We start from the raw sequence: 18,807 nt of genomic DNA, 5'->3' as shown, positions 1-18,807 counted from the left end.
TCACTAGTTAGCACTTTGCAGTCTTGGGTCCCAGGTTCAGAACCTGCCCAGGCAAAGAGTTTGTTCTCGCCTTGCTTGTGTGGGTTCCCTCCAGGCACCCTTTCACCCACATCCCCAAAACATGCAATTAGGTTAATTGGCTTCCCTCTTTGTCATTATTATTAATACACAATATTTATTAGACTGGGATAATGACATATGACTATGGCAGGGACATTAGATTAGGAGCTCCTTTAAAGGATGGTTAGTGATATGACAATAGACGACGTAAAGCGCTGCGTAATATGTTGGCGCTATATAAATACTGGATAATAAAAATAATGTGACATTGTGACAACTTTTTTGCAAAGTAATAGGAAATAGCTAAACAAAATTGCAACTCATTTTGCATGTACAAAAAAATAGATTAAAGTAGAAAAAGAAATAAAAAGAAATAAATTCTACCCACTTACAAGGGGGTCTTCGGTTTTCCTGAATGAGTCTTGTCTATTGGTCTGTTTCTGTATTTTTTTTTCTCACTCTTTTGTTGCCACCAATGTGTTCCTATGTCTCTGGCAGCCCACCAGAGTTAACAAGTGTTTGTTTACATTTGTAGACTGGGCTGCTGCCTCTCTAGTAGAAGTGGATTGGGGATTTGGGTCGCCTAAAAGCCATCTGATCATTGCTGGGACGCTCCCTGCATCCAGGACTGCTTGAGCAAAAATGAAGGATATAAAAAAGGCAGAATCAACTTCTGGTCTGCCTCCATACAGGAAAGGGGGAGCAGTGTGTGTGTATGTTGGTCAGCCTATCAAAACTGTGGTTGGACCTGATTTGATTTGTCAAAAACAAAGCCAGCCACATGCTGTGATGTTTGTATATGTGAACAGCACTGTTGAATGCAAAAAACTGCATTTTCACCAGTAAAGCATGTTATTTTGGCCCTCTTACTACTCTATCCATCCTAGCAAAAATCTGTTAACATTGGAGTATAGACCAAGACAAAAACCCAGAAGGTGGACCTAAGTTATTGTTGGAAATTGTGAAGCAGGGTATATTCTTAGGTTTTCCACTTCTCTAGAATGGCCATGAGTAGTGGGACAGAGCACTGACTGTAGTGTATCAGTTCACAATGATGCAATTCAGCTGACCATGATGTGACATCAGTAACAGGAAGAGAGACAGGGAGGTCCTTTATTGCTGAAGAGGAACTACATTACAATATTATCTTATACATAAATGTCCAGTCCCGTTATCCCATAAATGGAGAGAGCTGTTTTATGCTGCCTTGTGATCATATTTTTAGGGCAAATTTGGCTAAACTTTCATTTTAAAGAGCAGCACCAGACAAAAAGTCAAATCAGTGAGCCTCAGTCCTTCAGCACAACCTCATCAGGTTAGAACTGGGAACAGAAGAAAAGCTGTGTTTCCATGAATCTTCCTAAAGCTAGCCTTTGTTGCCATCCACTGGGGAGATTCGCCTTCTCTAGTTGTATCAGCCACTGTTGTCAATAGGAAAGGAAGTGGGAGAATATGCTGAATTGTACAGTTTTACTGGACAAGTAAGGGGAAATCTTCCAATGGGCATATGTGTTCCAACATTTACTGTTTGAAGGTATTTCTGTGCACTTTCTCTTACTTCCCACTATGTCTGCAGAACTGAAAATGAAGGGAACCCCCACAATAGCATACAGAAGTTAAAAAATAAAAGGAAATAAGAAATAAATAATTTAATAAAGATCCACAATAATACAGATTTATATATTTTTGCTTATTATGTTTGGACTTTATTTTTGCTGGTGACTTTTGATCTTTCAGTGAACAGAAGAATAGCTATTTATCAGGCCTGTTTGCATATTGTTGAAATAAATGCAGGTGTCTCTGTTACAGTCAGGTTAGTGTAGACTGACACAGCTGGGGGTATCTGCAGTTAAACACAGCTGCTGTTGCCTATCCCTCAATCTGTCACACTGTCATCATACACCTGGGACACAACAAACATGGCCATAGGGTGTGTTACACTCCCTCTTTTCTCATTCTTCATAGTGTAACATTGTATCCCTGCCATCAATAAACCCATAATAACATATTTTTAAAGGGCAGCTCCAGTTTAGTACATAGGTCAAGCACATGTATAAAAAGGGTTTGTTCGAATTTTTACCGCAAAACTTGGCAAAAGTGCTGTTTAAAGACTGTGCATGTACTTTTTTCTCATAGGTCCACTTTAAATGATGCATTTGCTGTGATTCCTTTCTCGCCCTTGCTTTGCTTTATGGAATCTTGGTGGAGTCGTCACACTTTTAGGATCCACATCTTTGCTGGTCCAATTAGCTGTTTAGGCTGCTATTTGTTGATATTGTTTTTCCGCTTTTTTATTTCTTCAGATCCTAAAGTTTTTACATATTTAACAAGCAGTAAGGCTATGTACACACGTGCAATATTTGTTGTGGTAAACAAACGATTAAAGATCGATCATCTGATTATCGTTAACAAAAAAGTGCACAACAACTGGACAACGATGCCGAACGAAGGATGTTGCTGGAAACAAACGACTGCCCCGGCGGATCTCACTGGACGACGATCGTTGGCTATCTATTGTTTGTACGATCATTCGGTGATTGTGGATGGTTCTGTGATACACTTTTTCTCTGGTACACGTCACTTCCTGCATCGTTCAAACGATCGTATCTCGTGTGTCTACATTATTGGTGGATTATATTTGAACAATCGTATTGTTATAGCATGTACAGAATCATTCACTATATGATTGTTCAAAGTAATTGTGCATAATCGTTGATCAGTTGTTAATCATTTGTTTTCTAACAATAATTATTGCACGTGTGTACCTACCCTAAATCCTCAAGAATAATCTATCACTGGCCTTTCTAGCTGCGTAAACTCTGAATGTTTTAGTTCATCTTGGCATGTACTGCCCACAGATTAGAGAAGGGACACTATGTAGTCATCTTTGGCGTCGGCCTGTCTTGTTATTTGCAATCGTAGTTGTTTAGTCCAAGAATCCAACTTAATCTTTGTACAATTCCTCCACCTGGGAGCATTGTTTTAATGTGACAAATGAGATTGTTTATTCATTGGAAAACGGTCAAAAAATTTCTATTTCGTAAATCAGTTTCTCTATGGACTTCTGCCATACATAAACGATATTTAATGGAAAATTCACAAAATGCTTAGACCATTGAAGGATCATCTTGGCGTATTGCATTTCTTACCACCGCTGTCTAATGACTGGATATCCATACCCAGCTGCTTCTGTGCTACTCTTTCCAGTCGTGTGTAAAGCCATAAGTCCCCTCCTTCTTCCACAGCTCACTAACCACAGCCTAACCACACGGAAGTGGTTTTCTAACAGCTAAATCTTCTCAGGGTACCTCCCTGGTATGCAACAGCTGGTAGAGAAGTTATCAGTCAGGCTTAAAGTGAAATGCCACCTCTTCATGCCTGAGGGGGAAAAAACACTTTTCAGGTACTTGTTTTGTTATTGATATATGTTGTATTTTACATATTTTAATTGTCAGTTTGGTATCATGACTGGTCCCCCTCCAGTCATAGAGCTCTTTGCTGTATAAACAAGAACACTGTAGGGTATGCATGGCAATACAATAAGGCTCAGGTTTTTTATAGAATGGGCCATGTGAGTTCAGTTGCTATAATACTTGCAAAACCCTACATGTGTTAGCTTGATAAAGGGCCTTTCATTGTAACTTCCACACCTATGCATTGCGTTATGCAACATGACATTTTCAGTGCATTGAAAAAAAAATGGGCTTTTTAACTCCATGCACGGTTAGGTATTGCAATGATGTGATTTGGCCCTAAAATGCGGCTTAGAAGGGTGTACATCCAATCGGAGTGTAACTTAGGATAGTGATATCCGTTCTTCATTAAAAACTTAGTTTTTAGGCATTAAGTTTTTATTTCAGAATTTGTTTTGTTTTTAGAAGTTGTAATTCTTTACCAAAAATAACAACTTAGCAGTTTGATGTTTAGTGCATCATAATGACCAAAATTGGGAAGTTCATTTATCTTGTATTTGGACTGCACATTGAGTTTTCCTGTTTGTCTGTGAAAAGAGGATGATGTAATAATTGTGTCTCTGCAGATAGTATGCGTATAGTCCCACAAGGCTTAAACCGACTTTACTGCTCACTTGCCGTTTCTAGGAACAGAGAAATCTGGTAATTGGCTTGTATATTCTAAGTGCACACAGAAATTTCTGCAAGTTAAAGAGTAGTGCTGAAATTTCTGTAATCCACTATTGACTTACTTTTGTAAGGGTTTTGTGGTCCATCCGGAGAAGACCATGTAGAGGTGTATATCTAAAAGGGTTGCCAAAGGGTAAAACCTTTAGGGCCTGTTCATAGCTGCTGCTTTGTTGCTTGATTTTGTGTAGCTGACACTTGGCTGCTCTTTGCACAGCAATGCTGGTTTCAAAAATTAACCAGCGTCTGCACATTTAAGAGCTGGCAGCATTGGGTGGTACTAGTCCTGCTCACTGCAGCCCCCAATTATTTCCTATGGGGGCTGTGGCATGGAGACGCATGTACATGTAGCATCTTCGTATGCTGCGACGTCTCCTGGCGTGTAGAAGCTGCAAACACGCTGCAACCTCCCTGTCAGTACAATCTAGCTCTTAAACTTCGGAATGTAGGGGCATAATATTGTATACAAATTATTTTTTTTTCATCTCTTGGTATGGTAAATGACAAATGGCGATGACATTTCATACTCTTACCAGTAGATCCTGTGTTGTCATATAGAAACACTTCAGGTTTTTAAGGACAACAAAGGTTGAGCAACACAAGACTTATAATAGTGCAGTATCTTGTTGTTGGATGAGTCACAAGGCTCTCTATAACACAGGTGCGATGCAGTGGGTTGACCATACCTAACCTGACTTGGCCTTAAACACTTTGTAAGGTAATAGGTTACACAAGTCCATGTAAAGGTCTGTAGTTCCTGGCTGTACATGGGATATTGACTATTGTACAAGTCGAGATTTAGGAAAGTTCTTTGCCCATTGAAGGCAGAACAAAAAGTTTTCTTTAATCCTCCATATCCACCCAGGAGATAACGTACCCTTTATCCCTCCTTCTCTGTTCATCCCGAGAAGCCAAAGGAAATTACTCCAGCAGCTAAAAGATTGCAGCCTTTCTTTAGCCCTGGTGGTTGAATGGAGTTGGGTGAGGGAAACCAAGTTATTTTGACCTAAGGGGGCAAATACCCAGGCCGTTTTTCTGCAATATTGTACATGGGATTGGAAAGGGGTGAGGCTGACTCGATAATACCAGCTTAGTAAAAAATTACAAGTAAAATGTGAGCCTAGGATCCAAGGAGGTCCACAGGGGCATGAGTATTGATTTAAAGACTACCATTCTATCAGCGTCTCACAGTTCTGCCTCTCCTTCAGTCTTGTGGGGAAGGGTATACAAGAGGCTAATTTTTTGACAGATAAATGTATTTTTAGTGGGTGTATTTAAAAACAGATTTCATCCAAAGGTTAAATGGTGGCCTCCTTTATTTGCCTCTGAGTGTTTAGGTTTCACAAGAGAAAAGCTAGCATGCTATTCCCTGGCTGCCCTGAAACATTAGCATTGTGCATCCTTATGTCCCCTGGGCAGCCATAGATACAATATACAGTAATGTCTTCCACCCATAAGGATTAGAAGAGGCACTGACATCACTTTCCTCTGGTTCCCTTGGAGCCTCAGTGGTGAGTGTGCAAAACTATTTGTATTTCTTGAACATTCTATACATCATCATAATTCCCAGGCGTGGAGTAGCCTTTTGGATACTGTTGTATACAGCGTTGGAAAGCTGTAGTCATTTTGGGGTTAATAGGTTTGGCCATTCATGTGGCTTATATTGCACTTCCTTTGCTGGTCTTTGTTCCTCTTTCTGGATGATGTCACCTCATTGTCTTCTCTATTGCATCACCGCTTGGTGAAATCTAGCAAAGTGACCTACAGAGCCCCTCTCCATGAGTGATGTCTAGTCCAAGCTACAGGTCATAAATGATGATTTCTAGACCTGTTGTCAATCCCTTGGTTGTAAAGAGTTTAGTCTGTAAAATCATTAATGAATGAACCAATGGATTTTCCTGCCAAGAAATTCTCAGTCACCAATCATTTGTCACCACCACAAAACAATAAACAATGCTAGGTGTAGAACATAATATCAGAATGGAGCCAGGTGTGCTTCATCAATTCTGTGATATATATCAATTCTGTGACATCCTAATACATGTCATGAGAAATCATGGAATCTGTCCTCCCTGGCCTCACAGCCTGAAAATGCTAGATCCCTGCCCTGGTCATTATGTGGACACCCACTGGCTTATTTATAGACCTAAAGGGATTTTTATTAGCAGGACTTTTAATATTTCTCTGACATTGGAAATCCTGATTCCTTGTAAATCTTGTCCCCCCTCACACTCCTCTTTGCGTTCACCTTCATTTCTTACTGCTATTTTTCTCAGTCCGAAATGCTATCAAATACCTGGAGCTTCTTGCACAACTGATTAGGAGGCTCTAAAACTGTTTTGTGACAGATTGGATGACATATTTACCCTGTGAGCTCCAACACCATCTTACATGGTGGTTTTAATGTTAAAAAGATAGCAGCTCAGGTTGCAATATTCCCTCTCAATCTAGTGCCGGTATTTCTTTAACCCCACGCAATGGTCTCAGTCCCCCAGCATGAGTGTTGTCCTGCATCACCCAAACTAGAGGATCAATGAAGTGCAGGGTGTTGGGGATCCCCTTACAAAAGGTGCACCTACATTCACTGTGTAATGCTGCAAAGAGCACCGCTGAAATCCTCACCTCTGCAGTGATTTATGTACTATTGAGAACCAACCATCCTGGAGAAAAGGAAAAGAAGAAGAGGACTTTGGTGGATAAAACAAAAATTACCTCCTCTATTTGTAAAAGTCGGGAACCTAGAGTGGCAGCATATCAGCAAGGCAAGTAATATTTTAGAATGAGAGCAGGCTCTATATATCGCTCATGCCCATTGTGCTTCTGTCTTATGTCAGAGGATTGGCTTGAAGCTTTAAGCAGACTGTAGCACCAGGCACTTCAGTTCAGATTGGACATCTGTTTGTGGAGTTACATTTTAGGATTTGAGCTATAGAGGAATTTATCATTCACAAGTAATGTGTGCAGTGAGACTATTATTGTGCATAGTGCCTGATGCAATTAGCCGACTCCAGGGGGATTTTTTTTTTCTGGGGAAAATCATCTTTGCAGATTTCCTTTTTAAGTCTCACGTTTGTGTCATGTTTTTACGTCTAATGGGCAGCAAGTTTTTCCTCCCTACATAAACACACAAGACCCTTCTTTCATCAAAGGCCTATAAATAGCGCCAGACAGCCAAAGTATGCAGACTTGGAAGCTGGCAATGGCATATCATGAAAATGCTCAATGTTCCCTTCATTTGCCATCCTTTGTAAACTTCAGGGCGTTTCTCACAGAACAGGGTGACCTCAGAGCATGTCAGCAGGGACTTATGACTGCAATGTTTAACATGTTCCTACACAGTGCTCACGGTGGATTAGGTGCTTTTATGTCTACATTAAAGGGTTCAAATTTGATTTTTGGTTTTAAGAATATTAGGTCTGAAATCCAGGCAAACTAAATATACAGATAAAATTTATTGGGTGGGAACAACTTATAGATTTACACAGCTCTCAGCACAGCCCTGTCCACCTGCGCAGGAGACTTTTTTTATTTATTTTTTTATTAATCCTCTGTTGTCATTAAAGGCTAATTATAGCCCCCCCAAATAGTGACTATACAGTGATAGAAGAAGCAGCAAGCCGATACATCTTTGTCAATCTACTTTATTTTTATCTGCATGTCACAGTATAGAGAATTCTTTTTACCTTGTTCCTATCCCAGTGTGCCCTTACTAGTGAAAAAATTGCAGCAGAAGAAATAGGCTTCTCACGTTAAAACCTACATATACATTGATAGATGCAAGGCTGGGCTATCCAGAGAAAGTAGGCAGGATGTTCTATAATCATTAAAAGGATGTTTATAATTTTGAATGGCATTCTTGGTTTATATGACAGTTGTAAGGTAATGTTTATTTTCCAAGCACCTGACTTTAGGACCCCCAAGTGCATGAAATGTTCTGAATTGGATCTGGGAGGTGAACCCGAATGACTTTGTGGGTGACATAAGCTTTTTTTTTTTATCTGGCAAATGCCGTTATCTGAGCCATCTCTGCTGACCTTTCCAGACATCTCTAAGTAAATGTAAGCCTCTGTTTTTAGAGAAAAAATGCAGCAATTCTGCTTTTATCTCTGTATCTGTGCAGTGTCTGCAGAGCCAGCTTTGGCTTGTAAGTGGATAATCGCTCCTAATTCTGGCTTTCATCTCTGTTTTACTTCTGAAACTGCATCATTACTGTCCACTGATACAATCTATGGCCAAAGTTTGTGGAGACAGTCACACCTATATAAGTTTGCCATCTTGTTTTGTACCATGGTCAATAAAATAATAAATAATAAAATTATATGATCTCCTTTTTTTAGGCTATGTACACACCTCCATGATTCTGGTACGATTATTGCCTCAGGGCTAGAGTCAGATGAGAATCAGATGTGTGTACAGTGGCTGTCTGATGTCATTCATGGATCCGTCCTGGTGGATCCACAAACAACCGCAATGCAAGTGAAGGGGAGAGAACGCAGCGGGGTTGTTGCTCGCTCGTTCTCCCCCCTGCCCTCTCCATAGAGCAGAATGGCGTTGTATGTACAGCCCATCAGTAAATTTATCTATATCCCTTCATATGTAATTGACAAAAAAAACCCTTTTTATTTAATTTTACCTCTGAGATGCCCATTTGTAGTCTCCCATCTTAATCACGTGTGACATAAGTGCCAGAACACGTTTATTGAGAATGGCCTGGTGCTGTTTAAATTTTAGGTGCAGATTTTAAAATATTGCAAATGCATTTTATATTACACAAGCATATTAAAGCTTTAGTGATTGTGTTTTTATATACATTAAGGGACAAGTTACTAAAGCAGTGAATGTGACTTTTAACAAATGCTGGTGGTAAATCTGTCACTGTCATTTAAAAATTTTCCAGCTTGAAAGTCATAAAAATGCCCATCAATGGCTTATGTTATTTTAATGTTAAAAAAAATACCTGAGCATGTGGTAGAAGAAATCTCTCTTTATCCTGAGAAATAAAACAGGTTCAGCTTGGTTGGCTGGGTTAGAGAAGAACAGTTGTACAAACTGTGACACTTACAGATCAGTGCCCCGGTCATGAAGGTTAACCAACCTCACCATGTCAAGCAGCTAATCTGTTTCAGATGACTTGAACATATTTCTTCCTGAGGAGCTGAAGAAAGTACATGTTTTACTTCTGGCAGGTGCTTCCTTCCTGCACCAACTGCTTTTCACTTCCGATGCCTCCATCACCAGATGGTTTATGACCCCACCCTGCTGTGTCCAGATAATACAAAGCTCCCTGTCTCATCTATGGAGTGTTCTATTATGACCTTTATATTCCTTGTATCACCAGAGATCAGGGGCAGGTACAGCCGAGAAATGCAACTTGAACATAGGATTTCATTTCAGAGAAGATATTGGAAGTGATTTGTAATTGTATGATAAGTAAAGTGGACCTGTTGTCCTTTATTAGGAAAATATGGGGTCTACCATAACTGTTTGGAAATGATGGGTGCTTGGCTATTATTATTACATATGACTATAATATGCTTTAATTCTACAGACCAAGTCAAATGCGCTGTATGTGTCAAAAAATATCCAAATTGTTTATCTTTGTTTCCTGGTCAGAGACTTGGAAAGAGATGAGCACAAAGCATGATCACTAATAGATTTGCACAGGAGAAGACAAGACTTTATCAGTGTTTTTGTCAGCTTGAATTGTTTTTTTCTGCTTAGGTTTAACATATTAAAAACACAGCAATTAAACCATCAGTGTCATGTCTATTTGGTAACTTCATATCTGTATTTAAGATGAGTAAGGTGCATTGCTGAAATCTGTTGGCCACCCATACTTAGTTTCTTCCCTTTACAGCATGCAGTGTGCAGGTAGTATAACCATTGGAAGTACCACGTGGCATGGCTTGGGTCTCCCCTTAGCACCATCGCCTAACATTCTTTATTAATTTGTATTTTTCAGCACGTGTTACTATGGCAATGACGGCTGGGAATGCCACTTCCTTTCCTATGAGTAACCACACCCGGGAGAGAGTGACCGTTGCCAAAATTACTCTGGAAACTTTTTATAACAACCTCATCCTACAACATGAAGAGCGGGAGACCAGGTACTGCCTCACTGATGTTGTGTCTTAGCGTCCACACATGTTTCAGTTTACCATTTTTCATTTAGTTTGTATTTCTCTTTTTTTTCGAGCTCCCTGCAATGTGAGGCAGTGTACTCCGATGTATTTGAAATTTTACAATCTATTTTACTTTAAAATATCTAATAAGATGGGTAAATACCTGGTTTTACCAGTCTGTTTGTGGATACTGAAGATTTAAACTTTCTTGGTGTGTGTCCTATTTGTGCATTGGAGTTAGGCAGTGTAAAATGCACGGTACTTGCTGCATTATTCTGAAAGGTTCTCTTATGCACCTAGTAAGCACCATGCAACATATGTTTTATTGCACCCCAAGTCACAAACTTAGTCATTTTGGTGTAATCGAAGAGGGGTTCCCTAAAGCCTGTTACTTTAAATCTCAGCTTCAAAATACGCAGTTTTGTCTGACTATAAAGGGCATGTGTATTTGTACTTCAGTAATGGTGTGATTTGTGTATTCCAGTAGTGTACACCAATCAAGTGTAGTGTTCTTTTCTCAGGCCCCATTTAGCCGGGTGCACCACTTGGCATTTTTCTGTAACTACCCGACTGTTTTTGTGTGGTTACTGAAGCGTTAGGTCACCATATAGAGGCAGCCATCCACCTACAGCTTTTTCTCAATCAGCTTTAAAACATTTCTAGGAAAAAAGCTACAGTGGGGAACTTTTCTTCTGTACAGGGGTCTCCTGTAACAAAGACCAGTCACTGCTGCTCTATCTTTGTGCAGGGTGACTGCTCTTGCATCCACACAACTCCTCCTGTTGTGAGTGGGCATGCTGGACCCCCCTACAGCTCTGCTCTCTACAAAAGTACTTGCAGCAGAGTGATATCCCTGCTTCTTTTATATGGTAACAACTGGGTTTGTAAAGGGGTGTGCTGAAAAAATGATTGATTTCTCATCTGTGGGAATATATAGTTTTGTGTCCAGAGTTTAGCTATAACACATCCCACGCCTTCCTAACTGTATTTTGATTGGATGTAGTAAACCTTTAAACATTACATTTGCATTCTTTTATTAAAGGCAGAAGAAGTTGGAAATTGCCATGGAAGAGGAAGGACTGGGCGATGAAGAGGTCAGTTTGTTAATTCATATTGGACTTGTGCTCATGTTCCTTTTTGGGCTCATCAGGAAGTGAGCTGTGCACTGAAGCGTCATTCTGCTTTTAACCACATTCTAACATGAAAAGAATTGGACATTATATATATATTTATATATAGGTTTTTGTCACAGTCTGCATATGAAATGACAGTGCAGGGGTCTATAGTATAGTCGTTTAAAACAGATTTAATGGTAGTATTGTAATTACTTTTATAATACATCACCATTGAGAAGCTATTTAATTTTTGTAGTGGACCCACAAATTTTATCTGACAGGATTTGTTTTTGTTTTTAGATTAGTTTGTGATGTATGTTTGTGATGATTAGGTTGTGATGCTTTGTTTTTTCTGCCCTCTAGTGTTATAATTGAGATCTGTTGGACTGTTACAATATTAACAAGTAATCTACAGTAGCTACGGTACTATATTTAGCCCTTCTGATATATTTTTCTAAGACATGATTTCAATTTTGAGGTGATCAAAGTTTATTTTTTTTTATAGTAGGAAAATATGTCATAAATAAGGCTTTGTGTTCTGTATTGCAGTTTTCTTTTATTTTTATTTTAATAGAAAAGGCTAAGGCGCTCACAACATGCCCGAAAAGAAACCGAGTTCCTGCGGTTGAAGAGGACCAGGCTGGGATTGGATGATTTTGAGTCACTGAAAGTCATTGGTCGGGGAGCATTTGGAGAGGTTAGTTTTTTTGGATTCTGAAAATTTCTGCACATATATACTGCAAAAATGTTAAATTTATTTAAAGAGAAACTTATCTCTAGCAGCTGTCCCCAAAAAAGGCTGATAGACTAGTCCCTTGCATTGCTAGTGGGTCTCCCTGCAGCCTGCTGTCCCATTCTGCACAATGTCTTCGTTTGGGATAGCCAACTTGGTTAGAGGCAGAGTCAGAGTGAGATTTCCTCATGTCAGTTGGCTTTCCTTACCCCCATGATTAGTGATATGGTGACTAGTAGGGTAATACGCTGGAATCAGTACAGATCCATGAAACGGAAAAGGTGCAGAGATCTTTGCATTCAAGGTCCTCTGGTACAAGGTTCCTTTTATAGGCAAGGTGAACAGTGAGCAGCACAGAGGTGACAAAAAAAAAATATTCAATCTATATTGCCTAAGACTAGCAGTCAGCCATCAGTGTCTTAGCTCTTACACTGCACATACAGCTATACACATATTGGCATATGCATGCCTAGGCATCCATGCATGCCAAGAAATATACTGCTATGTTTTAGGAGCAGATCCAAATCAGATATATTTTTGAGGGTTTTATGTTGACACAATTAATATTTTTAACTTATAACACAGATAAATAAAATACACTTGTTTGGATTTCCCACCGTACTAGAAATTAAAGGGTAAACGAGGGGCTCAAGGGACAAATTGCCAGTCTGGTTACTCTTCTAGCTTATTTGCAGGGATCACCTGACCAAAGACCAGGTTAATAAATAGAAATGTATTTCCGAAGAGTTCAGATTACAAAGCATGCACAGTAGGTTACAGTATTTTTGGAATGCTTTGAAAAGTGTTGTGTATGTACACATATTTAATACCTATATATGAAGTAAAGAAAGTTTGTTGGTAATTGAGACTAAATATGTAAACTTTAATAATAAAGATTCAAAGCAACTAAAAAAAGGTTCAAACTAAACCTTTAAATATCTGCTACCGTGTAATGTCAGCTTCACAACTGCTGTATAGTTGGGCATCCAAAACTGCGAATATTTGTTGGTATGAAAGGATTTTGGAGCAAGAATATCTTATTTATATATCTTCTAGGTGCGTCTAGTTCAGAAGAAGGACACAGGACACATCTATGCAATGAAGATCCTCAGAAAAGCAGATATGTTGGAGAAAGAACAGGTGTGTATGGGAGTGAGACATTCCTGTTTATATCTCCTATATCTATGTTGTAGTGTGATTCTAAAGCTCAGCTCAAGGCAAAAGTTAATGTGTTTTGCAAGTGAAGGAATATAAAAAGAATCTGTGCTGTCAGTTGTTCAGTACAGGAAATTAGAGGTTATATTTCCATTAGGGATAGGACAACAAAGATAAAAATAGGTTTCCTCATGCTTCCCAAATCAATATAAGACTAGAAACAATTTTCAGATTATGTTGGGCTTTAATGCTTTGACTTACTAGAAAGCCAGGTTACCTTGACAGAAAGCTGTAGATACTTAACTAGGGTAATGCTTGTGGACTGCCATATGGTAACACACCACATTCCTCCAGTGTGGGCAGATGCTTAGGAGATCCTCTGTAATGTTCTGGGAAACCAACACTTCTAGAAGTGTCGATCTCTAACCCTCCCCTTCAGTAGTTTGTGGTTTTTCCTGGCATCCTTTAGAAACGCAAAGAGTGAAAACCACTGGGTTTTGCAGGACATGGAGGAGATTGATACTCCTAGAAGTGTCCGTCACTCAGCAAACATCATGATGTTTGAGGATGATTCCTCAGAAATTACTTTTGGTTTGTGTGAATGGACATCACAAAGAGGCAAATAGTTCCGTTCTTCTTTTAGGTAACATATTTATTTGACTTAAGGTTAGAACAGAATACCACGTTTTAAACTCTGTTTTTATTGTGAAGAAAAGGCTTAGTCTACGCCAAGTCAGTTTTGTGTATTGTCATATAAGGTAAAAATTATAACGGACTTCAGTACCGGGCAGGAAAATCCTGGAAATCACTCATGAAGTCTATTTTAAATATTTTACTTTGTTTATAGTATCACTCCTGCCTGATTCCTGACATTGTGGGAAAGGAAGTGGGTGAAATTGTTTACATCTGTGCTACTGGCAAAAAAAGGCATAAGTGCCAATTATTCACCACTCTATTGCAATTTTGTAGTTTCAATAGATACCTATTTTATAGGTTTTTTTTTAGCAAATGCATTTTTGTAAGAGCAGTTCTAACTTCATAAATGTGCTTCCTAATCTCAGCGCTCATTAGAATATTGTGTCCCAATTTACTCAGAAGTGGTATGGTTTTGCATATGGTGAAAGTCTATTTTTTTTCTTTTGTAGGTGGCCCATATTCGTGCTGAGCGAGACATCTTAGTAGAGGCTGATGGTGCATGGGTGGTAAAAATGTTTTACAGCTTCCAAGATAAAAGGAACCTTTATCTGATCATGGAATTTTTACCTGGAGGTAATTTTCTTTGCCATAATATGAACTAAATCTGGATTTTATTGATTACACAGTAAAATAAAATAGCTTTTTTACTTGACAATGGATTTGTATTACTGCCCATCCAGTTTTGAGATTTATACACCTCTGCCCTTCCAGCAGTTAGTGAATAGACCGTAAAAGGAGTAGTGGTAGACTGATTAACAGATCTGTAGTCTTTTGCTTGTTTCTCCTTTTAGCATTCTCATTGTATTGCTGAACAACTGATTTACTCCTTGTGCTGTTTGTTCCAGTATCTGTCTCAAAGACTGCAAGGCTGATACCAAGTCAGTTATATGCCTACAGCTTCCAGACAATGCATTTAGGGTCTGTGTTATTGGGCTGTTAAATTTAAATAAGGGCATTAAAAGGCAAATTCTGCTTGAATTAGGTCAAATACATTTTGACCATCAGATCTGCATCTGAAGCATCCCGGTAGAAACAAAACTGATTCTGCCGTCACAGGCTCTTGATAATTTATGCATTTACAGGGATGTACGGTGTTTGTACCCCTATTAAGGTTTCCCCTGACTTCCTGTTTTCCCTCACACCCATCACCTGGACAGGATGTGATATAAGAACTTAAAAAGAAAAAGTAATGAACACATAACATTATGTTTGGAAAATATTTTTAACTGCGATTTGTGTCCCCTCACTTTTCCAGGTGACATGATGACATTACTTATGAAGAAGGACACGTTAACAGAAGAAGAGACACAGTTCTACATCGCAGAGACTGTGTTAGCCATTGACGCAATTCATCAGCTGGGGTTCATCCACCGGGACATTAAACCGGACAATCTGCTGTTAGATGCTAAGGTGCTTTTTTGTTCTTCTTTACTTTTCTTTTTTCTTATACTGTACCTTCTCAGTTTTCCTTTTAGCTGGTTTAATTGTTCCATCATATGCATGGAGATCTTAAAGTCTGTATCCGCATACTTGTTACAGGTCATATGCATGGGTATTATAGCTGGGCAATAGCATAATGTCCAATGAACTTACCCAGATAGTAAATTCAGAATGAGCAGCTTGCAGGTTTTCTTCATGGCAGGTTGTTCAACCCAGTTCTTTGAGTTTCTAAATCTGCTTTTACCTGGTGATCTTACTTTTCTAATTTTTTACATGCAAAAAACATATTGCCTCCAACCTCAAGCTCTACATGCTTTTTGTCCATTTCACCCCGTGCTGTGTAGGCAAAGATCCTTGCTATGCATACTTCTCTTTTCTTAGAATTAACAATGTGTTCTAGGGTGGCCTCCTGAACAATCACACAATATTTGTTTACCTGTATGCTGAAGATGTTGTTGCTTTTTCTCTCCCACTCCTTCCTTTTTCCCCCCTGAAAAGGAAACTAGCTCACACAAAATAATTACTGAAAATGACCAAAACCTTATTTCTGTGTATTAAAAAAAAAAAAACATGCAGGGTATTTATTAAATTTGCATACTGATGTGGCTAAATTTTAAGCCATCCAAGCTTTACAAATGTTTTAGGAATTCTGTGTGTTTAGACATTTATTTTTATGAACCTAACAGAACAGGTCTACTTATTTTGTATCTAAAAACAATAGTGGTTTTATTATTTTACAACAGCCCTGAGGTATGTCTGTTGGAAGGAATATTGCTGTAAAAATGTGGGGTGAGAGAGTCTCATCTATGTATACTAACATGGTTTGTTGTGCAGGGTCATGTCAAGCTGTCTGACTTTGGTCTGTGTACGGGACTGAAGAAAGCTCACCGGACAGAATTCTACAGGAATCTGAGCCATAATCCTCCTAGTGACTTCAGTAAGTGCCTAATGTTCTGTTTCTATGCCTTTGCATAAAATCAGGTCCCCTTAGAGCAGTGTTTTATGACCTTTTTAACATGGGGTTTGAACCCTTTAAAATAGCTTTCTGGTCTTGGGGAACCCCTTTTAAAATTACTATATCCACCAATCATGGTACATTAGTGTAGTGGTGGTCAGTAGAAGACCGTCTCCTACATTGCTGGGCTGTAGGAAGAATATTAACGTTAGAGATAGCCACAAGCTGCTCATTGATCAAGGAAACCCTAGGGTTCCACGGAATCTTGTTTGAGAAACACTGCCTTAGAGTGACTGTGAAGCCTTTAGTGAAACATTCTCAACTTATATACATGTATGTTTTCTTTATAGTTTTGATATGATGGACCAACATGGGGCTCTCCTTTGTAGGTGCCGGGGTTTTTGATTCTAGTTACAAGTACTCTTACTGCTTAGTCAGAATTAAACTACTTTCTTTTTTTGTTGGTCTGAAAGGCAGCTTGGAGAACTTGCTTTTCCAATACCACATGGCTGTTCTTTTAACTTGTGCAAAAGTTTCATGTCTAGAATAGTGGATGTATTATGTGCACTATTTAACAAATCTTTTTCGTGTCAGCTTTCCAGAATATGAACTCAAAGAGGAAGGCAGAAACATGGAAGAAGAACAGAAGGCAGTTGGTAAGTACGCAGATGGCAAATAAAGTTTGTATTTAAATCCCTGTGGAATAAATTCAGTGGTGGTGCTGCTATTGTAGTAAGACTCCAAAAAACACCTGATTCACTCGCATTTCCTAGAAGGCGGAGATTATGTAAGATTAGGTCTAGAGTTAAAAAAGCAGCAAAAGACAGAAAAAGCAACAAGTTTTTATTGATATTCCTGGTCCTGACATTTACTTTACGTGCAAAAATCAGTTTTACAAATTGTACTTTAATGTATGGGCAGGTTCATTGAACCTATTGGTAATAACCAGGCAGGTGGATTTTGGTTGGGCATTGACTTAGGTTACTATAAATGTGTGCAGGTATGCCTGGAATATATTTATCTTTATCCCTCATAAAGCTTGCAGAGGTACTGTCACTTTGGCAATTTGGAGCAGTGACAACCTGGGTAAGCTATGACAACTGAGCTTACCTAGGGTGAACTCTGCAGTAAGGAGAAGAAGATACATTGGCTAGTGTTCTTTGCTGGAGTAAAAACTGACACTTTGCCTTCATGTACTTTGATGGTAACTGTAGAGCTCCCCATACATGGTATCAGACTGCAAAGTGGTTTGAAGGTGGAGATGATATCTCTTCTCATGACCAGGCTGAAATTATATTAAACTATGAGTTACCACTGGTTAGTAAACTGTAATCTGTTCTTTTTCTTATGTGCTGCAAATCAGAAAAATGTAGACAAAAAGATCTGTTCACTATACATTTCTGCACCACTTAGCTGTTTCACTGTATTCTATATTATGGTATGTGATCTACTGCCCTAAAGGATATCATGCATTGTTTTTCAGGCATACTCCACAGTTGGAACGCCTGACTACATCGCCCCAGAAGTCTTCATGCAGACAGGATACAACAAACTTTGTGATTGGTGGTCATTAGGTGTCATCATGTATGAAATGTTAATAGGTACGAAACCCGAATCTAATGAAACATTGCAACTGTTTTCACACTAGTTTACATTGTGTGTCCATAGATTGCAGCTTACCAAATGTCTCTCTGCAGCTTTACTCGCATATCGCAGTGGGTGCATGGGTTAGGCTGCAGTGGTTTGTGACCAGACCTTGGGGTACAGCCTGCATTTTACTTATGCTCATATAGGATTATACAGAAGAATGAGGTTACTGTCAGTCTTAAGAGAGCTGTTGAAGATGAATGGCAGAATGCATATTACTTATCTCCCCTATGTACAATGAGTTATTAGAGGAAACCATGTCATCATAGAAATATTGAATATGCCAAAGCCTAAATGCAGGCACACTGCTAAATCCACAAATGTAATACTTCATCAGGAGTAACTTTACCTTATGGACAATTTGTATTTCTGTTTCTCCAGTACTAAAACACAGTTTGACACAGCCCTGCAGGGTGGAAGAGCTTATTTTTATCTGCTGAATTTCACATACTACTAACAGGTCATGTCCCTCCCCCAGCCTGTGGCTGGAAAATACAAGAAGTGGCTTTCTGAATAGCCTAAAACCTCTTATTAGCATGTTCCATTAGTACACGAGCACTGCAGGACAACTGCCTTCTTGTCTTGCTTTACCCTCCCTCAATCTGAGCTTTGCTGAAGTCCAGTTCACTGTACTTGCACAGTTTTAATTTACTGTATTATTGGTTACAGGGCTTCAGTAATTTATGTCCTTATTATGCCTGATCTGCAAAGTCCTAAATCAAATCCATGTGCAGCCCACATGTCT

The 18,807-nt window shown here is 39.0% G+C and overlaps 1 protein-coding gene across 1 annotated transcript in view; it reads left to right on the top strand.

Annotated features, from left to right (window-relative positions):
* The window catches only part of STK38L (serine/threonine kinase 38 like), a gene marked incomplete in the record, with an annotated part of 37,465 nt that overhangs the window by 14,384 nt on the left and 4,274 nt on the right, over positions 1–18,807 (top strand). The window contains 9 exon segments of the mRNA XM_072400128.1: positions 10,162–10,306; positions 11,364–11,415; positions 12,011–12,133; positions 13,226–13,309; positions 14,470–14,593; positions 15,276–15,430; positions 16,295–16,397; positions 17,010–17,071; positions 17,899–18,016. Of these exon segments, the coding sequence (XP_072256229.1) occupies positions 10,173–10,306; positions 11,364–11,415; positions 12,011–12,133; positions 13,226–13,309; positions 14,470–14,593; positions 15,276–15,430; positions 16,295–16,397; positions 17,010–17,071; positions 17,899–18,016 (955 nt within the window).

This window comes from Pyxicephalus adspersus, chromosome 2 (genome assembly GCF_032062135.1).
Source record: "Pyxicephalus adspersus chromosome 2, UCB_Pads_2.0, whole genome shotgun sequence".
Lineage (NCBI taxonomy): Eukaryota > Metazoa > Chordata > Amphibia > Anura > Pyxicephalidae > Pyxicephalus > Pyxicephalus adspersus.
Note: the sequence above shows the minus strand (reverse complement) of the source record. Positions and strands in the feature narration are given on the sequence as shown.